Raw genomic sequence first — 26456 nt, 5'->3', positions numbered from 1 at the left:
GGCAGAAATGACCCTCTCCATAAGAGTCATTCTCTGGCTCTGTCCTATTTGATAGGCTGTGGCCTCATTCCCTCTCCTCTGTGTGCTCCCTCTCACAGTGAGTGGTGTGTGGGTGGAGGAGCAGGGGAGAGCACTAGGGTCGCCTGCCTCGCCCCATGCCAGCCTGTCAGCGTGTCACTGACATTGATGCATGGCTTGGAGGGGTGGTGGGCTGTTTCATTCCCATCATCAACCCCGACTACCGTCCACCCGACTGCCGTCCACCCGACCGCCGTCCACCCGACCGCCGTCCACCAGACCGCCGTCCACCCGACTGCCGTCCACCCGACTGCCGTCCACCAGACTGCCGTCCACCAGACTGCCGTCCACCAGACTGCCGTCCACCTGACTGCCGTCCACCTGACTGCCGTCCACCAGACTGCCGTCCACCTGACTGCCGTCCACCTGACACATTTCTATGTGTATCACATCTCATTTGTGACTAAAATATCATTGATAACCAACCCATACCCACTCAGAAAAATCTGCCTAGAACGAGGTCACAGTCTGCAGAGGCAACTTCATCAGAGAGAGAGAGTGAGAGAGGGGGAAGAGACAGTGATAGAAAGAGAGAGAGAGAGAGAGAGAGAGAGAGAGAGAGAGAGAGAGAGAGAGAGAGAGAGAGAGAGAGAGAGAGAGAGAGAGAGAGAGAGAGAGAGAGAGAGAGAGAGAGAGAGAGAGAGAGAGAAAGAGAGAGAGAGAGAACAAGTGTTTCTGGAGTAGAGGCCGATTGGCCTGTAGATTACCGCTGCGTCATTCGGATGCCTGTTTAACTCTTCAAGGGGCTAATCGTGGGATTAAGCCACAGAGGATGATGTCTGGGGGTGTCAGTGAGGGGGGAGGATTGCTTTAAATGCAAATCCTTTTCTTATAAAAATCGGTTCCATTTAATAGGATTTCTGGGAAGAGATCCGCATTTCCGCGGCAGGGGAGACAGTCGGCAAGTCCTGACTGCACTGACGCGCTCACACAGCAGAGAGAGAGAGGCGATGGAAAGAGTGCAGGGGAGGGGCGACGAGGCCCTAACTCTTTCACATAGGGCCTCTTGTATTCGGAATAAAATACATTCTTTCAGCGTTTGCTGGTTTTAGACACTGAGTTTATGGGCTGTGAAGCAGAATGTCACTCATCGCGGCGCTCTATCCACAGAGAAGGTATGAAGAGAGAGAAAGAGCGAGGGGGTGATGAGAGAAAAGAGGAGGTGGAGGAAAAGCAACAGAGAGGATGGTGTCTTTTTGGGGGTTAGCTCATCATGGAGGCTGATTGTGAAGGCTCACTGGCTCAATGGCTCACTGGGATGGAAGTCTGCTTTTTCTTCAAACTCTTCTCAACAAAGACCACTAAATATCTGTTATACGATATGCGCAGGGATCAACCTTTGTTTAATCATTGACACACACACACGCACTTGCGCACACACACACACGCACACACACACTAATCTCAGAGGGTTTAGGCCCCTTTTGAGGATTTTACCCTGTGGACCGAATCCAATGTACCCCACGGATGCCTAGCTTAACTTGGCCAAATTAATAATTACCAGCATTGCCCTTTTTAATACCTTCACAGTCCTGCAGGGACCACATGCATGTCACGCTTCAAAAATGATCAAATGCTGTTTGAATATTATTTAAAATATATATATCTTTAACAGTTGTTGGATTCTGGCTTGAAATATACCTATTCATGTTACCATGCTACAACTTATTGATGACTTTACATGTATAAGGAATGTATATGTTGGGGTCAATGAAGGGTGAATAGGAACTCTGTGTATGGAAAGTTATTGAGTAAGACAAGGGAAAGTGACGAAAGTTCATATTCTGTTCAAACATGTTATTGCTGAATATTCATATTTCTAAGGAAAGAGGCCAAGAGCAACAGTCTAGTTTCAGTTGTTGATAGGACAGGCAAGTTGCTGATAGGGCAGGCAAGTTGCTGATAGGGCAGGCAAGTTGCTGATAGGGCAGGCAAGTTGCTGATAGGGCAGGCAAGTTGCTGATAGGGCAGGCAAGTTGTTGATAGGGCAGGCAAGTTGCTGATAGGGCAGGCAAGTTGTTGATAGGGCAGGCAAGTTGCTGATAGGGCAGGCAAGTTGCTGATAGGGCAGGCAAGTTGCTGATAGGGCAGGCAAGTTGCTGATAGGGCAGGCAAGTTGCTGATAGGGCAGGCAAGTTGCTGATAGGGCAGGCAAGTTGTTGATAGGGCAGGCAAGTTGCTGATAGGGCAGGCAAGTTGTTGATAGGGCAGGCAAGTTGCTGATAGGGCAGGCAAGTTGCTGATAGGGCAGGCAAGTTGTTGATAGGGCAGGCAAGTTGCTGATAGGGCAGGCAAGTTGCTGATAGGGCAGGCAAGTTGCTGATAGGGCAGGCAAGTTGCTGATAGGGCAGGCAAGTTGTTGATAGGGCAGGCAAGTTGCTGATAGGGCAGGCAAGTTGTTGATAGGGCAGGCAAGTTGCTGATAGGGCAGGCAAGTTTTTGATAGGGCAGGCAAGTTGCTGATAGGACAGGCAAGTTGCTGATAGGGCAGGCAAGTTGCTGATAGGGCAGGCAAGTTGCTGATAGGGCAGGCAAGTTGCTGATAGGGCAGGCAAGTTGTTGATAGGGCAGGCAAGTTGTTGATAGGGCAGGCAAGTTGCTGATAGGGCAGGCAAGTTGCTGATAGGGCAGGCAAGTTGCTGATAGGACAGGCAAGTTGCTGATAGGGCAGGCAAGTTGTTGATAGGGCAGGCAAGTTGCTGATAGGGCAGGCAAGTTGCTGATAGGGCAGGCAAGTTGCTGATAGGACAGGCAGGTTACTGATAGGGCAGGCAAGTTGCTGATAGGGCAGGCAAGTTGCTGATAGGACAGGCAAGTTGCTGATAGGGCAGGCAAGTTGCTGATAGGGCAGGCAAGTTGCTGATAGGGCAGGCAAGTTGCTGATAGGACAGGCAAGTTGCTGATAGGACAGGCAAGTTGTTGATAGGGCAGGCAAGTTGTTGATAGGGCAGGCAAGTTGCTGATAGGACAGGCAAGTTGCTGATAGGGCAGGCAAGTTGCTGATAGGGCAGGCAAGTTGCTGTGGAACTAGGACAATGAGGGGTGTGGAACTCAACTCTAAAGAATGTCAACAGTTGAAGAGAGAAGACACTGCTGGGAGGGGGGCCATAGGGGCCACCCCGAAGAACATCAGACTACAGTCATGTCCCATACACACTCACTTCCATGCCCATGAGGGTCCTGGACTTAGGCAGGGTAATGACAATACCAGTAAGAGGAACCAACTGAGTTTCTGCCTAGCAACAGAGAAGGATTGTTTATCTTAGACATGCAAGGAAAAGACTCCGCGTAGTCCCAAGTGGCGCAGTGGTCTAAGGCACTGCATCTCAGTGCTAGAGGCGTCACTACAGACCCTGGTTTGATTCCAGGCTGTATCACATCCTGCCGTGATTGGGATTCCCATAGGGCGGCGCACAATTGGGTTCGGGTTTGGCCAGGGTAGGCTGTCACTAGTTAAGTAAAGGTTCAAATAAAAACAGTCGGAAAGTATAAATATGTGCTAGTGTGACTGATATGTTGTGCTTGCAGCTGAGGCACCCAGTGTGTTGAATAAACTTGGTTTGAGGTTTTACTAGTCGTCCGTTTGAGTTTTTACCCTGTTTCTTCAAAACCTAACACTTAAGGGAAAGAGGTCACATTCAATAGATTAGCAGAACTCCCAGCTCAGAGATTCTCTTTCTACTCCTTCTGTTGTGAGTCCAGAAGGAAAGTAGAGAACAGATGTTAGAGGTGGGTTTTCTACAGGAAAACGCTACAGTCTAGGCCTAGATCCTCAAAACTCTTCTCAATGGTAAGTGAAGCAAGCCTACACAGTATCGTTGTAGGCTAGGATGCAGAGTGAATCGTAATAGTTCAAAAACTTATTGAGGCAGGGGACAACAAGACCTCTAAAATGACCTGAACTGAAATTTAAAAAATGAAACATAATCATGAATTGATTTTGGCGTTACTGTGGCTAATTAGTGACCTTGTAGTAGGCATACCAAACTAATCCCTTCAAGTCTCCTGTAATGCCATAGCCGTGCTCGGGTGTTATCAATGCCTGTCAAACAGCACCATGTTAATTGTTTGTAGATAGAAGGGACCAGGTGTCTCCATTTCAGCATGCAGTGTGGAACTAATCGGAGCCATGCCGTTCAGGATTGATTGGTAGTGGAACACCACAGAACTGGGCAGGGTGCATATATACAGGCTGTGGACTGGCGGGGTCACCTTTCCAAAACGCACATGCTCCCACACACACAGACAAGCACAAATTCAACAATGTACACACACACAACCACAACCACACACACACACACACACACACACACACACACACACACACACACACACACACACACACACACACACACACACACACACACACACACACACACACACACACACACACACACACACACACACACACACACACACACACAATTCATTATCACCTCTCTATCTTTAATGAATCCATGTAGGTATGTTGTCTTGGACTGTTTTTAAAAGACATACATAAATATATAAAGATATATATATATATATATATATATATATATATACACACTACCGTTCAAAAGTTTGGGGTCACATAGAAATGTACTTGTTTTTTAAGGAAAAGCACATTTTTGGACCATTAAAATAACATCAAATTGATCAGAAATACAGAGTAGACATTGTTAATGTTGTAAATGACTATTGTAACTGGAAACTGCTGATTTTTATGGAATATCTACATAGGCGTACAGAGGCCCATTATCAGCAACCATCACTCCTGTGTTCCAATGGCACGTTGTGTTAGCTAATCCAAGTTTATCATTTTAAAAGGCTAATTGATCATTAGAAAACCTCTTTGCAATTATGTTAGCACAGCTGAAAAGTGCTGTGCTATTTAAAGAAGCAATAAAGCTGGCCTTCTGTAGACTAGTTGTTTGTGGGTTCGATTACACGCTCAAAATGGCCAGAAACAAAGAACTTTCTTCTGAAACTCGTCAGTCTATTTTTGTTCTGAGAAATAAAGGCTATTCCATGCGAGAAATTGCCAAGAAACTTAAGATCTCATACAATGCTGTGTACTACTCCCTTCACAGAACAGCGCAAACTGGCTCTAACCAGAATAGAAAGAGGAGTGGGAGGCCCCGGTGCACAACTGAGCAAGGCGACAAGTACATTAGAGTGTCTGGTTTGAGAAACAGACGCCTCACAAGTCCTCAACTGGCAGCTTCATTAAATAGTACCCGCAAAACACCAGTCTCAATGTCAACACTGAGCAAGGCGACAAGTACATTAGAGTGTCTAGTTTGAGAAACAGACGCCTCACAAGTCCTCAACTGGCAGCTTCATTAAATAGTACCCGCAAAACACCAGTCTCAATGTCAACAGTGAAGAGGCGACTCCGGGATGCTGGCCTTCGGGATGCTGGCCAGGTCATTGTCCTGTTGAAAAACAAATTATAGTCCCACTAAGCGCAAACCAGATGGGATGGCGTATCGCTGCAGAATGCTGTGGTACCCATGCTGTTTAAGCGTGGAATTCGAAATAAATCACCGACAGTGTCACCAGCAAAGCACCTCCAACCCATCACACCTCTTCCTCCATGCTTCACGGTGGGAACCACACATGCGGAGATCATCCATTCACCTACTCTGTGTCTCACAAAGACACTGCGGTTGGAACCAAGAATCTCAAATTTGGACTCATCAGACCAAAGGACAGATTTCCACTGGTTTAATGTCCATTGCTCATGTTTCTTGGCCCAAGCAAGTATCGTATTCTTATTGGTGTCCTTTAGTAGTGGTTTCTTTGCAGCAATTCGACCATGAAGGTCTGATTCATGCAGTCTCCTCTAAACAGTTGATGTTGAGATGTGAGATGCATTTATTCGTGCTGCAATTTCTGATGAACTTATCCTCTGCAGCAGAGGTAACTCTGGGTCTTCCTTTCCTGTGGCGGTCCTCATGAGAGACAGTTTCATCATAGGACTTGATCGTTTTTGCGACTGCACTTGAAGAAACTTTCAAAGATAATGAATGTTTCCGTATTGACTGACCTTCATGACTTAAAGTAATGACGTACTGTCATTTCTCTTTGCTTATTTGAGCTGTTCTTGCCATAATATGGACTTGGTCTTTTACCAACTAGGGCTATCTTTTGTATACCACCCATACCTTGTCACAACACAACTGATTTGCTCAAACTCATTAAGGAAATAAATTCCACAAATTAACTTTTAACAAGGCACACCTGTTAACTGAAATGCAATCCAGGTGACTACCTCATGAAGCTGGTTGAGAGAATGCTAAGAGTGTGCAAAGCTGTCATCATGGCAATGGTTGGCTACTTTGAAGAATCTCAAATCTCAAATATATTTAGATTTGTTTAACACTTTTTTGTTTACTACATGATTCCATATATGTTATTTCATAGTTCAATGTCTTCACTATTATTCTACAATGTAGAAAATATTACAAATAAAGACAAACCCTTGAATGAGTAGGTGTTCTAAAACTTTTGATTGGTAGTGTGTACTGTATATATATATATATATATATATATATATATATATATATATATAAAGACACGTGCAACAAGTGAATCTTTATTAATGGTGAAGTCTCACTCAGAGTTTAATTGCAGTAGTTAGATAGTGGAGGCTTATGATTCTTCATACAAATAAAAATATGACACAGTAAAAGCGTAGGAGTGTAGGATTGATTAACCATCATTATGATTTACAACTAGCATGTCACATTGTAACAAGCACGTGCGGCTGTAGCACAGTGCAGTTGTTACAATGTAATATCTGATGCTGTTACAATGTAACAACAATCTGAAGTTGAACGCAAAACAGGACTAAATCATATTTTCATAAGCTATTAGGTGGCTAAATAACGCCACAGTACATTTTTCGTCGACAATAAGCAGTACATGAAACAGCCTTTTAATTGAGAACGTTGTAGAGGAGGTAATATGAACCAATCCGACCTACCTTCCTCTGCTGTCGACAGAAGCAAACACTCCAGCAGGACCAGACAAAGTGGGACAATGCGACTGGATATGAACTCCATAATGGCATCCAGAATATCCGTAATATAAACGAACTCCTTCGGTTGTGTGTGTCAAAAAGGTTAAACTGGTGATTTACTGGCACCGTCAGCTGGGCCGTGTACCCATTGGCCGCAACACTGACCACATCTGACACGGACAACAGTTCAAACACCAGTTTCACTGGGGAATGAGTGAAAAAAAAATGTGGTCACAATATTACAAGGAAAACCTCGCTTTGACTGACTGACGGTGGGAAGTCAATGACTCATGGAATAAGTCGATACAAATAAAAAACACCCGTTTTTAAAATCTAGAATAGTCAATAAAGTATTAACTTTCATACTAGGAAAAACGTTCCTTTATAGCACTAGAACATATTGCATATAGTGGCTATACAATTATACAGAGGAGTTGTCCTCTGATCTTGTCCTACGTCCCCACTGTCACATTCAAGAAACGGGACGCATGTAGATGAAACTTATCGTATCATTGGCTGTATTCGTTCCACTCTTTGTCCATGAACCCTCGACGACTTCTCCCAAATCTCCTCTCAATTCGATGTCTGCAGTCAAGGCACTTGCAAAAGACTCAATTGTCAAGATGAATGAAAACCATGTTACTGCTGTGTTCTGTTCGTTTCGGTAGTCTACTTTCTTTACAAACGACCAGATCCAGAATTGTATTAATATTTCTGTAAATTCCTCCCCAAAAATGAAGTGGATAACTGATCGGGAACAGCTGCGTGTCTCTGCCCTTGTCTTTAGGCTGTTCCCAATGATGTAGAACGATTTACAAATCACAGAGCTGAAAGAAAAATTTAACGAGAAATCACTCTCAAGAAAAATAAACCAGAAAAAAAAAGTTACGCACTTATTCCCGTCTACTCAGTAACCTCTCACTAGGAATGTTTCAACACACATTCAGAGCCGAATAGCACTAACCTACACTGACTGCTTACGCCCCGCCTCCACACACACAGTTTCGGCCAACCATAGGTCAATTCGAGCTGTAAGTCAAAAGAATCTGAAAATCAACGCATTCACCCGACCCCATTTTTGTGATATTTTTTGCAATTGTGTATGTGGGAGGGGAGAGCTGTTACTTCCTTTTCCTTGTTGCGAGCTTCGGTAGCCTAAGTAACGGGAGTGATATTGTTCATACCAGAGAGTTATCATGTTTCATTCATGATACACAAATTGAAATAGCCAACAGGTTTTTGATATACTTTTACAGTGTTCTCTTTTATGATATTTAGTTTCATTCCAGTCTGCTCTGTAAACAATACATACTCGGCCTCCCGAGTGTCGCAGCAGTCTAAGGCACTGCACCTCAGTGTTAGAGGCGTCACTACAGACCCTGATTCGATTCCAGGCTGTATCACAACCGGCCGTCACCGGGAGTGCCATAGGGCGGCGCACAATTGACCCAGCGTCGTTAGGGTTTGGCCGGGGTAGGCCGTCATTGTAAATAAGAATATGTTCTTAACTGACTTGCCTAGTTAAATAAAAATACAGGCTACTACAATATCCATGGAAAAGAAACCTGACTGTTGTTGGTTTCATGTCATTCCCATGCAAATTCCCTATTTCCATGCAGAGTCGCAGGAAGCCGCTTTGTGGATTGGCCTGTTATTTCCTCGGCAGTGACTTCATTAAAGTTATGGAGCGGTTGGTCCTTTTCTTATGTAAATTATCTGGAAGACCCATGGTGGAAAACAATTAGTAGCAGCGAAAGACTGCCAGTGCAGGCTGAGAACGAGAAAGCGTGAGAATTAATTAGGTCTAAACTATGTGTCTGAAAGTATAAACAATGCTTATTATGATACACATTTGCTATACTATGATTGGCCTTTATTATGGAATTGGTCTGCAGGTCACACAACGGACATTTCCGGTGTTCTATCTAAGTCATTTGTTATTAATTTCTTCATAGTTTGTAATGTTCTACAAATGTTTTCACACCACACATAGACTACTTAACATACTCATATCTCGCAGGCATTTCCTCTTGAGGCATTAGGCGAGTTAAAACTCCTTGTCCTACACAGAAAATACTGTAATGTAAGTTAATGTACCTTGCTAAATGTGATAATAATCTTATAAATCGACTGTGTATAATAAAGGAATTATAAGCAATGGTGTTGAATTGAGCTATTTGCTCTGTACTTTGTACTTTGCCCAAAACACTTATATGTCACAAATGTGTGCAGATGGTGAAGGCAGCAGTGAGAAGCGTACTCGGTTGTGCTCTTGAGTCCAAGGTGGCCCAAAAAAAGCCTCGGCCCGTGGATAAACTGGGTCAAAGGAATGTGCTTAATGGGGTCAGGTCTGACTGGGCTTTAATCCCGGGCCCGTCTGACGGTTGTAAGCACATGGTATCCTGTGACACACACTCCTGGGCACGATTCCGTTCAGACACTACAGGGGTTCCAAAACTTTTTCACTCTGGCCAACATCAGCATGCCACGTGTACAGTACTTCAATGGGCACAAGCACTTTACATGACACAAACCACTCTTGTTGGCGGAGAGACATTTTGATTGCAAGTTTAAAGCTTATTTCCTGCAATTCTACCCAGAGAAAATGTTGCAGTTTTAAAGCAAATTTTCTTGAAATTCTATACATTTTGCCATGTCTAATATGTATTCATGTGATATTTGAGTGACTCGAACACTACTACAAAATCTATGGGCTAAAAAACCTAGCTAAAAAAACGGTGTTTTGATCTGGACATTTCTGACAAGATATACTGAACAAATAAATGCAACTTGTAAAGTGTTGGTACCATGTTTCATGAGATTAAATAAAAAATCTGAGACATTTCCAATATGCACAAAAAGCTTATTTCTCTCAAATTTTGTGCACAAATTTGTTTACATCCCTGGAGACAATAAAAGGGCACTTTAAAATGTGCTGTTTTGTCACACAACACAATGCCACAGATGTCTCAAGTTTTGAGAGAGCATGCAATTGGCATGCTGACTGCAGGAATGTCCACCAGAGCTGTTGCCAGAGAATTTAATGTTAATTTCTCTGTCATAAGCCGCCTCCAATGGCATTTTGTATGGTGTCGTGTGGGCAAGCGGTTTGCTGATGTCAACGCTATGAACAGAGTGCCCCGTGGTGGAAGTGGGGTTATGGTATGGGCAGGCAGAAGCTACGGACAACAAACACAATTGTATTTTATTGATGGCAATCTGAAGGCACAGAGATACCATGATGAAGATCCTGAGGCCCGTTGTCGTGCAATTCATCCGCCGTCATCACCTTATGTTTCATGCTGCTGGTATGCCAGCATACCATCTTGCGTCCCACCTGCTGGCTTGCTTCTGAAGCTAAGCAGGGATGGTCCTGGTCAGTCCCTGGATGGTAGACCAGATGCTGCTGGAAGTGGTGTTGGAGTGGTGTTAAACAGGTTTTCTGACTTTCTGTGGTCAATAAAAGATCCCATGGCACTTATTGTAAGAGTAGTAACCCCGGTGTCCTGGCTAAATTCCCAATCTGGCCCTCATACCATAATGGTCATCTAATCATCCCCAGCTTACAATTGGCTCATTCATCCCCTCTCCTGTAACTATTCCCCAGGTCATTGATGTAAATGAGAATGTGTTCTCAGTCAACTTACCTGGTAAAATAAGGGTAAAATAAAACAAAATTCATGATAATGCACGGCCCCATGTTGCAAGGATCTGTACACAATTCCTGGAAGCTGAAAATATCCATGACCTGCATACTCACCAGACATGTCACTCATTGAGCATGTTTGGGATGCTCTGAATTGATGTGTACAACAGTGTGGTCCAGTTCCTACCAATATCCAGCAACTTCACACAGCCATCGAAGAGGAGTGGGACAATGTTCCGCAGGCCACTATCAACAGTCGGATCGACTCTATGCGAAGGAGATGTGTCGTGCTGCACGAGGTAAATGGTGGTCACACCAGATACGGACTGGTTCTGATCCACGCACCTACTTTTTTTGGACCAACAGATGCATATCTGTATTCCCAGTCATGTGAAATCCATAAATTAGGGCCTGATAAATATATTTCAATTGACTGATTTCCTCAGTAAAATCTTTGAAATTATTGCATGTTGCGTTTATATTTTTGTTTAGTATATAAATAGCTCTCTAAGGTCTGAAATGACTGACATGACAAGATGAACTGATGATGCACTTCCCAATTTAGAAATGTCACCTTGTGCATTTTACTATTACCACTTCCACGAGTAAGTTGAAAGCTGGACTGAGTTCCTTAAAAAACAAACACCCCCCACTGCCGACCCACAACACAACAGCAGCAGGAAAACACCCTAGCTACCACTGTGTTAATGTGAATTCAAGGAACTAGTTGGCCGGAATAAGGTTGGATCAGCAAGTTTCTCAGAGACGGTCTGCATCCATAGTGGGCCATAAACCCCATGTTCCCTTGCATATAATGGTAAAAGCTCGGAGGGTGTTGGGTGAGACTTTTCTCTCAGGGGTGAGACATGGTGGAGGTCAGAACAGAGGAAACCACAATAATAAGTGAAAGAAAGACACATCGGGAAGAGCTGAGACTGGCACAGTGCCACAGAGGTGTGAAGTCTGCTGTGGTTCAACATCAGTCCATGTGTGGTGTGAATGGGGAGGGAAGGCCATCAAGCAGCTACTGTTCTACCATGGCTTCAGGGCATTTTATGCTACTGTTATGTCCGGGCCAAAACACTTCCATCATCTATCTAGCCCCCGACAGTGGAGCAGGTGTGAGGTAGCAATGACCAAAGGTTTATAGCTACTTTCAGATATCCCTCTGCTTCTGACACTCATCCCAACATTTAAGTCATGTACCAGGCTCTCTTATGCAAAGCAACTGAAAGTAGCGTGTGCATAGATTTTCAGACTGGTCCCACATGGGTATAGAACCCACAACCTCAGCATCGCAAGTGCCATGCTCTACCAACTGCACCACACAAGACCATCCATAACAGCCTCCCCATCCATAATATTGATGACTAATTTCTAGTCTCTGTAATTCCCCCCAATGCTTTCATCTGCAATCCTCCTCAGCCCCCCTCTTCCCACCATGATCACATCTGTAATTGGGATATCAAAATGGAAATAACTTGAAAATATGGCATTGCCATGGTGACCAGGGAGGGTAGAAAGGTGTGGGGAGGGTAGTAAATTGTGCTGTGGAATGCATGATTAAAATAATAACGCAGACACAAAATAGTTAATTACGCAAAAGAGAGCGGGATAGGATGGGAATGAGAGAAGACGGGGAGAGGAGAAGGACACAGAGGATACAGGAGGAGAGAGTGAGCGTGTCAGGTAGAGGAGGGGGAGAGGAGAAGGACACAGAGGATACAGGAAGTGAGAGTGAGCGTGTCAGGTAGAGGAGGGGGAGAGGAGAAGGACACAGAGGATACAGGAAGAGAGAGTGAGCGTGTCAGGTAGAGGGGGAGAGGAGAAGGACACAGAGGATACAGGAAGAGAGAGTGAGCGTGTCAGGTAGAGGAAGGGGAGAGGAGAAGGACACAGGAAGTGAGAGTGAGCGTGTCAGGTAGAGGAGGGGGAGAGGAGAAGGACACAGAGGATACAGGAAGAGAGTGTGAGCGTGTCAGGTAGAGGAGGGGGAGAGGAGAAGGACACAGAGGATACAGGAAGAGAGAGTGAGCGTGTCAGGTAGAGGAGGGGGAGAGGAGAAGGACACAGAGGATACAGGAAGAGGGAGTGAGCGTGTCAGGTAGAGGAGGGGGAGAGGAGAAGGACACAGAGGATACAGGAAGAGAGTATGCGGGTGTGTGTGAGGGGAAGGGGAGAGGGAGGGGAGAGGGAGGGAGGTAGCAGATATGGAGGCGAGAGAGGGGAGAGAGAGGGGAGAAGGAAGGGAGGGGAGAGGGAGAGAGAGGTTAGAGAGGGGAGAGAGAGAGGAGAAGGAAGGGAGAGGAGAGAGGTGAGAGAGCTGGCAAGCAGGGAGATTTTCAGCAGAAAACAGCAATAAGTCAATAGAACAGAACAGAACCTCTGAGTCTTGCAGACAATACGACACACACTGTGCTGCCATACTAGGTTCTACCCCCATCCCAACATCACATTAACACCCCCCACACCCCTTCACTACAACCCCTCCCTACAAACCTTTAGCCCCTTTAGCATCCACACATATAGGCCACACACATAGGTCACATATATAGGCCACACACACAGGCCACACACATCCATACTCACAGGCCAAACACATTCACACACACATAGGCCACACACTCACACACATAGGCCACACACATAAAGGACTTGTTGAATAGTGATTTTCCAGCTCAAAGTGGTTTACAATATAATGAGGTGGGGGGGTTCACCTCATCCTCTCACACAATGCAGTGCCATGTGTTCTGGCTTCACTGAACACACACACACACACACACACACACACACACACACACACACACACACACACACACACACACACACACACACACACACACACACACACACACACACACACACACACACACACACACACACACACACACACACACACACAGGAGGCATCTTTGTTGTGTGATTTCCTAAAGGGATAAGGGTGGGACTTGAACTCCCCTGAGTGTCAGCAAGGTGGGGGGGACACAGAGAGATAGAAAAAAGGAGATCAATTAATTTGGGAAAGAAACACACGAAAACACCACAAGCAAAATGAAAAAGAAACAAATATAATTGCCTGCAGTAGGTGAAACTGGAGACTGCAGAGAAGTTCTTACAAAAATGACATTTGAGCACCCCCTAGAGGCCAAATGTATTTTTCCTCTTCCCAGGCTGAGGACCAATGTTAACCTGCATGGTTCCTGGCTTGGTACCAAATAACAACATGGAATCATCTTCAACCCCCCTCCCCAAAAAGGTGCCATGACACTGCTTTTTTTTCAGAAAGCTTATTTTAATTATTGTATTGTTTTTATAGCTCATTTACAACAAGCAATTCACTGAAATTAAACATATTAGTTTGCTTGATATTGTTATCTTTTGCAAGATAAATAATTTTAAACATATTTTCAGCATCAGTTGACTTTGTCGTAATTTATCATCAGTCTTTTCAGTAAAAATTAATATATATTTTGTTTAGGAGTATCACACTATGATATGGATGACAAACAGAGAATAAGAATTACATTACATTTTTCAAATAAAGAAATTGATAACATATTATTATTCCATTCGTGTAGAATGTTTGTTCTTGTGTGTGTGTCTGCGTGTGTGTGTGTGTGTGTGTGTATGTATGTGTGTGTGCATATATGTGTGTGTGTGTGACCCACCCAAAGTGATGTGTTCCTGTGTATTAGAGGTTGTTGCAGGGCTGTGGGCTCAGGTCCCAGTGCTGAGGCTCTGATGGTTTCTCTAATGTCCAATCAACAGTGTGCATGGCCAGAGAGTCCCACGCCCCACACGACCCCCACACGACCCCAACATCTCTCTATTTACAATAGTTCTGGCCACTCCCCCAAAACTGAGAATGTGCAACAACAAAAAATGTATATAATAAAATATACAGACTTCTAAGTGAGTAAAACTGAAAGAGCGAGAGCAGTTTACAATAAATAATCAATCCAAAACATTAACACTTTCCATTTCTCACTGGGAAAAGCAAGTGAGACAAAATAATGGAACAATAAATATGAACGGTCACTTCCACCTGTAACTTCACTCTTTTAAACATCAAATCAAATGTTCTAAACAATGTTTAAATAAATGCAAACTAGTGTCTGTAAACCCCTGGAATTCATATTGTATTCTGTCTGATTCTCACTCCCTCTATCAATACCTGTATTAATGCTGTCAGTGCAAATTATTACTAGGCTTGTATATATTTTGAGACACACAAACCCACTCTCATTGCATATCATCATTACACCATTGCACTAAATCTCAAGAGCCTGGCACTCACACACACGAGCAAGAACACACACGCACACAGACACACTCACAGTTGCACACCCACCCACATACAACACACACCATATTTTTTATCCCATCCAATATTACTGTATTATATACTGCACCTCCAACCAGGAAGTGAGATGTGTAACTGGAGATAAATAATCGAGGCTCAGTTATATCTCAGTTATAGTTCAGTTATATCTCAGATGTATCTCAGTTATAGCTCACTTACATCTCAGTTACATCTCAGTTATATCTCAGATGTAGCTCAGGTACATCTCAGTTACATCTCAGTTACATCTCAGTTACAGCTCAGTTATAGCTCAGTTACATCTCAGTTACATCTCAGTTACATCTCAGTTACAGCTCAGTTACAGCTCAGTTACAGCTCAGTTACAGCTCAGTTACATCTCAGTTACATCTCAGTTACATCTCAGTTACAGCTCAGTTACAGCTCAGTTATAGCTCAGTTATAGCTCAGTTACAGCTCAGTTATAGCTCAGTTACATCTCAGTTACATCTCAGTTACAGCTCAGTTACAGCTCAGTTACATCTCAGTTACATCTCAGTTACAGCTCAGTTACAGCTCAGTTATAGCTCAGTTATAGCTCAGTTACATCTCAGTTACAGCTCAGTTACAGCTCAGTTACAGCTCAGTTACAGCTCAGTTACAGCTCAGTTATAGCTCAGTTGTAGTTCAGTTATAGTCCAGTTATAGTCCAGTTATAGTTCACGTACATCTCAGTTACAGCTCAGTTACAGCTCAGTTATAGCTCAGTTACATCTCAGTTACATCTCAGTTACATCTCAGTTACAGCTCAGTTATAGTCCAGTTATAGTTCACGTACATCTCAGTTACATGTCAGTTATATCTCAGATGTAGCTCAGGTACATCTCAGTTAGATCTCAGTTACATCTCAGTTACATCTCCGTTACATCTCCGTTACATCTCAGTTACAGCTCAGTTACAGCTCAGTTACAGCTCAGTTATAGCTCAGTTATAGCTCAGTTACAGCTCAGTTGTAGTTCAGTTATAGTCCAGTTATAGTTCACGTACATCTCAGTTACAGCTCAGTTACAGCTCAGTTACAGCTCAGTTACAGCTCAGTTACAGCTCAGTTACAGCTCAGTTACATCTCAGTTATAGCTCAGTTACATCTTAGTTATAGCTCAGTTATATATCAATTATAGTTCAGTTATATATCAATTATAGTTCAGTTATATATCAATTATAGTTCAGTTATATATCAATTATAGCTCAGTTACATCTCAGTTATAGCTCAGTTATATATCAATTATAGTTCAGTTATATATCAATTATAGCTCAGTTACATCTCATTTATAGTTCAGTTACAGCTCACGTACATCTCAGTTACATCTCAGTTATAGCTAAGTTACATCTCAGTTATAGTTCAATTACAGCTAAGTTACATCTCAGTTATAGTTCAATTATAGCTAAGTTACATCTCAGTTATAGATCAATTATAGCTAAGTTACATCTCAGTTATAATTCAGTTATAGCTCAGTTATAGTTCAGTTATATCTCAGTTATAGCTAAGTTACATGTCAGTTATAGTTCAATTACAGCTAAGTTACATCTCAGTTATAGTTCAATTATAGCTAAGTTACATCTCAGTTATAGTTCAGTTACATCTCAGTTACATCTCTGTTACATCTCTGTTACAGCTCAGTTATATCTCAGTTATGTCTCAGTTATAGCTCAGTTATAGTTCAGCTATTATGTGTTTCATTGTGTGTTTGTTTGTCAGGACTGTGTTGTGTGGAGGGGGAAATCAAGCAAAGTCAATGACCAAAACAAGTCACCAAACACAAGAGAAACATTACCCAAAGAAAGCAATGGAAAATTGTTGAAGAGATTGACATTTTACAGTCTCTAACTCCTGTTAGAAATCGTCATTAAAAATATATATTTATATAGGCCATTTTGTCTGTTAAACGTGTTATATATAAGTAGCCTTCATGTGTGACGAAACAAAGAGAGAGAGAAAGAAAGAGGCAGAGAAAGAGTGGTCGGGAGGAAGAGGAAGAGCGTCCACACACACACACACACACACACACACACACACACACACACACACACACACACACACACACACACACACACACACACACACACACACACACACACACACACACACACACACACACACACACCACTGCTCAGAGCGGCCAGTGAGAACACTGTGTGTGGGTTGTTGAGGGGTCTTTTTGGAAGAGTGAACAGAGAATTGGCTGCAGGGCTCTTCACACTAAGGAGCTGAACATAAGAATTCTGCTGTTGTGCATTAAGAGAACATTCAGCCTGGGATCTGCCTGTCTGTTGCAAACAAGCAGAATAACCAGTGCTTTTGGAGAACAGCCAGGTGGATTAGAACTACTGTACGGCTGACTGTGTGTGCGGTACAGAAGAGACCCAGTGGTTATACTGTGAGGTCTTCCATTGTCAATGCACACAGTGAGTTTGCACACAAGAAAGACACCCCCCTCTTTCCCTGTCTGCACCGCTCTGCTCCTCTCTCTGTTGAGACATGCTAAAAACCTCCCACATCAAAACGGAGGGGAAAACAGAAAGACGGGTGGCCATTCTTCTTCTTCTCTATTGGTTCTTCTTAATATCCATCATTTTCCTCAACTCCCATCTCTGAGTCCTCTGAGGACGCATGCACAAGTTCAACTTTTGAGTTTTAATTTGTGCTGCTTTTAAAAAATGTCCTTGCAATGCTTTTCGTGGGTGATTGAGCAAATGCCAGTCTTGGTTAGTGGGATGTTGTTCATAGAGCAAAGCCTCTTCACTAGAAAAGAGCCTCCTCTGGATTAGAGGAACCTACTAGGATCTGTGTGTCCTTCCATAGTCTATTCACTCTCCTTCTCTCTCTCTCTCGCTCTCCCTCCTTTTCATGTCCTGAAAGGAGAGAGGGGAGATAGGAGGAGGAGAGAAGGAGGAGGAGAGAAGGCTAAGGGATATAAAAAAGGAAGGATCAGATGGATGCTGATGGTTTTGCCACCTTGTCGGCGGGGATGTCAAAGGCAGCCAATGAGACAGAGAGAAGGAGAGGGAGAGATGGTGGATCATTTACCCTGTGCTAATCCCAGGGACGCCCCCTGCCCTGCCCTGCCACACCCAACTGGGTCACCCCTGTCCAGTCTTTCTCAGTACTCACCACACATTGATAATATATTCATATTTATTAAATACCGTCCATGTCTATCTCTCTGTGTTTCTATTCATGTGTCTCTTTTAGTGTTATTCTGTGTCTCTCTCTCTGTGTGTGATTATGTTTCCCCTCCTGTCTCTATCTTCACGTGTCCCTCTGTCTGTCTGTCTCGGTGTCCTTCTCTCTCTGTCTCTCTGCCCTGGTTGGGCTGGAGGGCAGACTGTCTGAGGGTGGTTGGGGTTATGGGGCAGCCTCACAGCCTCTCCCGGGTGGGGATCCAGATGTAAGGCCCCGACTGCTCCTCGATCACCGTCTTCACCTTGTGGTAAACCTCCTCGAAGCTGTCGCCTTCCACCACAGCTGGAGAGGGAGAGAGAGAGAGGGAGAGAGGGAGAGAGAGAGATAGAGATACAGAGAGAGAGAGAAATAGAGAGATAGAGAGAGAAATAGAGAGAGAGTGAGAGAGAAATAGAGAGAGAAATAGAGAAATAGAGAGAGAGAGAGAGAGAGATACAGAGAGAGAGAAATAGAGAGAGAGAAATAGAGAGAGAGAAATAGAGAGAGAGAAATAGAGAGAGGGAGAAAGAGAGAGAGAGAGGGAGAGGGATACAGAGAGAGAGAGAAAGAGAGAGAGAGAGAGAGAGAGAGAGAGAGAGAGAGAGAGAAATAGAGAGCGAGAGAGAGAGAGAGCGAGAGAAAGAGAGAGAGAGAGAGAGAGAGAGAGAGAGAGAGAGAGAGAGAGAGAGAGAGAGAGAGAGAAAGAGAGAGAGAGAGAGAAATAGAGAGAGAGAGAAATAGAGAGAGAGAGAGAGAAATAGAGAGAGAGAGAGAGAAATAGAGAGAGAGAGAGAGAGAGAGAGAGAGAGAGAGAGAGAGAGAGAGAGAGAGAGAGAGAGAGAGAGAAATAGAGAGAGAGGGAGAGAGAGAGGAATAGAGAGAGAGGAATAGAGAGAGAGAGAGAGAGAGAGAGAGAGAGAGAGAGAGAGAGAGAGAGAGAGAGAATGTCAGATATGTATCTGTGTGTGGTGTCACGCATAACATTTTTATGAGCAAACATGAAGATCAAGTCACACTCCACATGCAGAGTTAGAGGCTAATTAGGTCAACACATTCCTGCTTCATGGAATTACAGCCCACAGTGTTCTAGACAGTGTTACCTGAGAAACACTCTAGAAAGTCCTGTTCCAGTTTGAGAGCGCGGTCCATGCCCTTTCTGGCCTGCTCTTCTGTCAGTCGAGTGTTGATCTCTCTGCACAACAACAACAACACACACACACAATTATATAGCTAGTGTGTGAGTCTGTGTGTCTGTGTGTGTGTATGTAAGTGTGTGTGTATGTATGTGTTGTGTGTGTACATACAGGACATTCTCCAGTGACTTGGGCCGGACAAAGATGGCGACGGGGTGAAGCTGAGCGGCCTGTAGTCTGCGGACAGCATTGGCCGACACGTCCAGTATACAGTGTTTTCCTTGCTACTCACAGCAAAGGAGGGGTAAGGGGAGGGAGAGATGGAGGAAGAGAGAGGAATGAGGGAGAAAGGGGAGGGGGAAGGGAACAGTGGGAGAGAAGGGAGGGGGAGAGAACAGAGGGAGAGAACAGAGGGAGGGAGAGAGAGAAGGGGGAGAGAACAGAGGGAGGGAGAGAGAGAAGGGGGAGAGAACAGAGGGAGGGAGAGAGAGAAGGGGGAGAGAACAGAGGGAGGGAGAGAGGGGAGGGGATTCAATCAGCCAGATCCCTTTTCACTTCGTAAGCCAATCAATACAGAACAACAGCTGTTGTTGTGAGCATATTAAATAATGTAGATTGGCCTAATGTATCATCCCTCTCATGTAATATAATATAAATATCACAATGATAATGTATCTCCAAAGCTTGTTTCACAGGGTCTCTGATCTGTGCTGTCTGTACCTGCTCTGCCACCTGGCGGACGCTCTGAACGCTGGTGCCGTACAGGTGGCTGTTGTACTGGCCCGCCTCGATGAAACGGTGGCTCTGGATGTCCTTCTCCATTTGTTCCCGTGACGACACAAAGTGGTAGTCCCGCCCGTCCACCTCGTACTCACGCTTGGGCCGTGTGGTGTCTGTAGGGGAAGGGCCAAGTGGTCATTCAGGCTGTTAATCAATCCCCCTGCCAATAGATCAATGTAAACCACTGGAGTACTAAGCAGGCAAATGGTTTCTCTGTGAAGGGTCAATACTTACGAGGGACACAAGATCCAAACTTGTCAGGGAACTCCGACAGCAGGTCATCATTTACCCTGTCCTTTATGGGACCCAATATTATGATGGGCCTGGCATAATGGACTATGTAGAGAGAGAGGAGAGGTAAGAGGGGATGAATAAGACATGGAATGGGCAGAAACATAAGTATAGTGTGAAAGAATATTACTTCAAAGTGTATTCTCACCCTCCACTTGTGTGACTGTTTCATAGCTGTGTTGAGAATCATCCCTCCCTGGAAGCAGAACACAACAATACCAGTCAGTCAGAGCCAGTCAGTCAGCTAGTCAGAGAGTCAGTCAGCAGTCAGTCAGTCAGTCAGTAGTCAGTCAGTCAGCTAGTCAGTTTGCTAGTCAGTCAGTCAGTCAGCAGTCAGCTAGTCAGTCAGTCTGCTAATCAGTCAGTCAGTCATTCAGTCAGTCATTCAGTCAGTCAGCAGTCAGTCAGCTAGTCAGTCAGCCAGTCTGCTAGTCAGCCATCTGTCAGTCAGTCAGCAGTTAGTCAGTCAGTCAGCAGTTAGTCAGTCAGTCAGTAGTTAGTCATCAAGTCAGCAGTCAGTCAGTCAGTCAGTCAGTTAACTAGTCATTCAGTAAGTCTGCAAGACAGTCAGTCTGCTAGTCAGTCAGTCAGTCATTCAGTCAGTAGTCAGCTAGTCAGTCAGCAGTCAGCTAGTCAGTCAGCAGTCAGTAAGCAGTCAGTCAGTCAACAGTCAGCTAGTCAGTCAGCAGTCAGTCATTCAGTCAGCAGTCAGTCAGTCAGTCAGTTAACTAGTCATTCAGTCAGTCTGCTAGTCAGTCAGTCAGTCATTCAGTCAGCAGTCAGCTAGTCAGTCAGCAGTCAGCTAGTCAGTCAGTAAGCTAGTCAGTGAGTCAGCTAGTCAGTCAGCAGTCAGTAAGCTAGTCAGTCAATCAGCTACTCAGTCAGTCAGACAGTCAACAGTCAGCTAGTCAGTCAGCAGTCAGTCATTCAGTCAGCAGTCAGTCAGTCAGTCAGTTAACTAGTCATTCAGTCAGTCTGCTAGTCAGTCAGTCAGTCATTCAGTCAGCAGTCAGCTAGTCAGTCAGCAGTCAGCTAGTCAGTCAGTAAGCTAGTCAGTGAGTCAGCTAGTCAGTCAGCAGTCAGTAAGCTAGTCAGTCAATCAGCTACTCAGTCAGTCAGACAGTCAACAGTCAGCTAGTCAGTCAGACAGTCAGACAGTCAGACAGTCAGACAGTCAGACAGTCAGACAGTCAGACAGTCAGCTGATACCCTCATGTCATTCTTACTCTACTGAGGGTTGAGCCACTCCCCTCCTGTACGCCTGCTTACCTTGAGACCCGAGGCTGTCTCGACTGCGATCCTACACAACACAGAGAAAACAGATGTTTAGACAGAGACAGACACTGATGTAAGATCATTCATAGATGCTCACTAACTAATGTGCTTACCCTTTCTTTGGTGCCCATGCGAGACCACTCTTTCCTTTCTACCCTGAAGGGGTTAGGAATGAAATGAGGCAGTAAAAGGCAGAGGGAGAGAAAGAGAGTGAGACAAAAAGAGCAGGAGACAGAAAGGAGCGTGTGAACAGCTGAAAGTCAAACATTTGCTACATAACCACAGAAAACAGCATCAATCATGCTGTCTATGCAGTTCCCCATACAGAAGCAAAACAACTAATAGTATATTAAAAGAAAAAAGCTGATCGAAATACAGTCACACACAAACTTCAACACACACACACACACACACACACACACACACACACACACACACACACACACACACACACACACACACACACACACACACACACACACACACACACACACACACACACACACACACACACACACACACACACACACACAGCAGTGAGGTGTCTGACCTGCGTTTGCTGGGAATAAAGCCGACCTCCTCAGCTTCTGTCTGCGGGCTGACCCGTCTGGCCTGCCACCACTCCTCATCACCACAGTCCAGGACATGGAGCACGTCACCAAACCTGAAGCCCACCGCCTGGCTCAGGAAACCACAGTCTGCTGTCTTATCATAGTCAAACAGGGCCCTGGAACAGACGGAGGAGAGGTAGAAGACACAGTTATAGAAGCAGTACAGCTTTTCTTTGGAATCTAGTGGGTTGTCCTGCTCTGAGGAGTGCACAGTGCTGTACTAGCCTGGTAGTAGCAGTGTTGTGGTTGTATATAGTGCACAGTGCTATACTAGCCTGGTAGTAGCAGTGTTGTGGTTGTATATAGTGCACAGTGCTATACTAGCCTGGTAGTAGCAGTGTTGTGGTTGTATATAGTGCACAGTGCTATACTAGCCTGGCAGTAGCAGTGTTGTGGTTGTATATAGTGCACAGTGCTGTACTAGCCTGGTAGTAGCAGTGTTGTGGTTGTATATAGTGCACAGTGCTGTACTAGCCTGGTAGTAGCAGTGTTGTGGTTGTATATAGTGCACAGTGTTGTACTAGCCTGGTAGTAGCAGTGTTGTGGTTGTATATAGTGCACAGTGTTGTACTAGCCTGGTAGTAGCAGTGTTGTGGTTGTATATAGTGCACAGTGTTGGACTAGCCTGGTAGTAGCAGTGTTGTGGTTGTATATAGTGCACAGTGCTATACTAGCCTGGTAGTAGCAGTGTTGTGGTTGTATATAGTGCACAGTGCTATACTAGCCTGGTAGTAGCAGTGTTGTGGTTGTATACAGAGACAAAATCGAGTCGAAATTCAACAGCTCAGACACAAGAGGTATGTGGCAGGGTCTACAGTCAATCACGGACTACAAAAAGAAAACCAGCCCCGTCGAGGACCAGGATGTCTTGCTCCCAGACAGGCTAAACAACTTTTTTGCCCGCTTTGAGGACAATACAGTGCCACTGACACGGCCCCCTACCAAAACCTGCGGGCTCTCCTTCACTGCAGCCGAGGTGAGTAAAACATTTAAACGTGTTAACCCTCGCAAGGCTGCAGGCCCAGACGGCATTCCCAGCCGCGTCCTCAGAGCATGCGCAGACCAGCTGGCTGGTGTGTTTACGGACATATTCAATCAATCCTTATCCCAGTCTGCTGTTCCCACATGCTTCAAGAGGGCCACCATTGTTCCTGTTCCCAAGAAAGCTAAGGTAACTGAGCTAAACGACTACCGCCCCGTAGCACTCACTTCCGTCATCATGAAGTGCTTTGAGAGACTAGTCAAGGACCATATCACCTCCACCCTACCAGACACCCTAGACCCACTCCAATTTGCTTACCGACCCAATAGGTCCACAGACGACGCAATCGCAACCACACTGCACACTGCCCTAACCCATCTGGACAAGAGGAATACCCATGTGAGAATGCTGTTCATCGATTACAGCTCAGCATTTAACACCATAGTACCCTCCAAACTCGTCATCAAGCTCGAGACCCTGGGTCTCGACCCCGCCCTGTGCAACTGGGTCCTGGACTTCCTGACGGGCCGCCCCCAGGTGGTGAGGGTAGGTAACAACATCTCCACCCCGCTGATCCTCAACACTGGGGCCCCACAAGGGTGCGTTCTGAGCCCTCTCCTGTACTCCCTGTTCACCCACGACTGCGTGGCCATGCACGCCTCCAACTCAATCATCAAGTTTGCGGATGACACTACAGTGGTAGACTTGATCACCAACAACGACGAGACGGCCTACAGGGAGGAGGTGAGGGCCCTCGGAGTGTGGTGTCAGGAAAATAACCTCATACTCAACGTCAACAAAACAAAGGAGATGATTGTGGACTTCAGGAAACAGCAGAGGGAGCACCCCCCTATCCACATCGACGGGTCAGTAGTGGAGAAGGTGGAAAGTTTTAAGTTCCTCGGTGTACACATCACGGACAAACTGAACTGGTCCACCCACACAGACAGCGTTGTGAAGAAGGCGCAGCAGCGCCTCTTCAACCTCAGGAGGCTGAAGAAATTCGGCTTGTCACCAAAAGCACTCACAAACTTCTACAGATGCACAATCGAGAGCATCCTGTCGGGCTGTATCACCGCCTGGTACGGCAACTGCTCCGCCCACAACCGTAAGGCTCTCCAGAGGGTAGTGAGGTCTGCAGAACGCATCACCAGGGGCAAACTACCTGCCCTCCAGGACACCTACACCACCCGATGTCACAGGAAGGCCATAAAGATCATCAAGGACAACAACCACCCAAGCCACTGCCTGTTCACCCCGCTATCATCCAGAAGGCGAGGTCAGTACAGGTGCATCAAAGCAGGGACCGAGAGACTGAAAAACAGCTTCTATCTCAAGGCCATCAGACTGTTAAACAGCCACCACTAACATTTAGCGGCCGCTGCCAACATACTGACCCAACTCCAGCCACTTTAAAAATGGGAATTGATGGAAATTATGTAAAAATGTACCACTAGCCACTTTAAGCAATGCCACTTAATACAATGTTTACATACCCTACATTACCCATCTCATATGTATATATACTGTACTCTATATCATCTACTGCATCTTGCCATCTTTATGCAATACATGTACCACTAGCCACTTTAAACTATGCCACTTTATGTTTACATACCCTACAGTACTCATCTCATATGTATATACCGTACTCTATACCATCTACTGCATCTGCCATGCCGTTCTGTACCACCACTCATTCATATATCTTTATGTACATATTCTTTATCCCTTTACACTTGTGTGTGTGTGTAAGGTAGTAGTGTGGAATTGTTAGGTTAGATTACTGTTGGTTATTATTACTGCATTGTCGGAACTAGAAGCACAAGCATTTCGCTACACTCGCATTAACATCTGCTAACCATGTGTATGTGACTAATAAAATTTGATTTGATTTGATTTGATTTGATATAGTGCACAGTGCTATACTAGCCTGGCAGTAGCAGTGTTGTGGTTGTATATAGTGCACAGTGCTGTACTAGCCTGGTAGTAGCAGTGTTGTGGTTGTATATAGTGCACAGTGCTGTACTAGCCTGGTAGTAGCAGTGTTGTGGTTGTATATAGTGCACAGTGTTGTACTAGCCTGGTAGTAGCAGTGTTGTGGTTGTATATAGTGCACAGTGTTGTACTAGCCTGGTAGTAGCAGTGTTGTGGTTGTATATAGTGCACAGTGCTGTACTAGCCTGGTAGTAGCAGTGTTGTGGTTGTATATAGTGCACAGTGCTGTACTAGCCTGGTAGTAGCAGTGTTGTGGTTGTATATAGTGCACAGTGTTGGACTAGCCTGGTAGTAGCAGTGTTGTGGTTGTATATAGTGCACAGTGTTGTACTAGCCTGGTAGTAGCAGTGTTGTGGTTGTATATAGTCCACAGTGTTGTACTAGCCTGGTAGTAGCAGTGTTGTGGTTGTATATAGTGCACAGTGCTATACTAGCCTGGTAGTAGCAGTGTTGTGGTTGTATATAGTGCACAGTGCTATACTAGCCTGGTAGTAGCAGTGTTGTGGTTGTATATAGTGCACAGTGCTATACTAGCCTGGTAGTAGCAGTGTTGTGGTTGTATATAGTGCACAGTGTTGTACTAGCCTGGTAGTAGCAGTGTTGTGGTTGTATATAGTGCACAGTGCTATACTAGCCTGGTAGTAGCAGTGTTGTGGTTGTGTGGTTGTATATAGTATACAGTGCAGTATTAATGAGTACCTGATGTAGAAGCCTCTCTTGAGGTTGTATATAGTATATAGTGCACTATTAATGAATACCTGATGTAGAAGCCTGTCTTGGGGTTGTATATAGTATATAGTGCAGTATTAATGAGTACCTGATGTAGAAGCCTCTCTTGGGGTTGTATATAGTATATAGTGCAGTATTAATGAGTACCTGATGTAGAAGCCTGTCTTGGGGTTGTATATAGTATATAGTGTAGTATTAATGAGTACCTGATGTAGAAGCCTCTCTTGGGGTTGTATATAGTATATAATGCAGTATTAACGAGTACCTGATGTAGAAGCCTCTCTTGGGATTCTATATAATATATAATGCAGTATTAATGAGTACCTGATGTAGAAGCCTCTCTTGAGGTTGTATATAGTATATAGTGCAGTATTAATGAGTACCTGATGTAGAAGCCTGTCTTG

At 44.7% G+C, this 26456-nt stretch overlaps 2 protein-coding genes across 9 annotated transcripts in view; both read right to left on the bottom strand.

The window, feature by feature from the left end:
* The window catches only part of ephb4a (eph receptor B4a), a 63179-nt gene extending 55129 nt beyond the window's left edge, over window positions 1–8050 (bottom strand). Inside the window, exon 1 of the mRNA XM_071364453.1 lies at window positions 7049–8050. Within this exon, the coding sequence (XP_071220554.1) occupies window positions 7049–7127 (79 nt within the window). The 5' untranslated portion in view covers window positions 7128–8050. The remainder of the gene's footprint in view (window positions 1–7048) is intronic.
* Window positions 8051–14001: 5951 nt separating this feature from the next.
* LOC139552578 (disks large homolog 4-like) overlaps window positions 14002–26456 on the bottom strand; it is a 139881-nt gene continuing 127426 nt past the window's right edge. For all 8 annotated transcript variants that reach the window (XM_071364447.1, XM_071364446.1, XM_071364443.1 and 5 more), the window contains 9 exons: window positions 22283–22459; window positions 21846–21888; window positions 21727–21757; window positions 20606–20653; window positions 20401–20502; window positions 20107–20279; window positions 19558–19670; window positions 19354–19445; window positions 14002–18556 (listed from right to left, as the gene is read on the bottom strand). In XM_071364447.1, the coding sequence (XP_071220548.1) occupies window positions 18450–18556; window positions 19354–19445; window positions 19558–19670; window positions 20107–20279; window positions 20401–20502; window positions 20606–20653; window positions 21727–21757; window positions 21846–21888; window positions 22283–22459 (886 nt within the window). In that variant the 3' untranslated portion in view covers window positions 14002–18449. The remainder of the gene's footprint in view (window positions 18557–19353; window positions 19446–19557; window positions 19671–20106; window positions 20280–20400; window positions 20503–20605; window positions 20654–21726; window positions 21758–21845; window positions 21889–22282; window positions 22460–26456) is intronic.

The sequence above is a fragment of the Salvelinus alpinus genome, chromosome 24 (genome assembly GCF_045679555.1).
Source record: "Salvelinus alpinus chromosome 24, SLU_Salpinus.1, whole genome shotgun sequence".
Classification (NCBI taxonomy): domain Eukaryota; kingdom Metazoa; phylum Chordata; class Actinopteri; order Salmoniformes; family Salmonidae; genus Salvelinus; species Salvelinus alpinus.
This window is presented reverse-complemented; position numbering and strand designations above follow the sequence as displayed.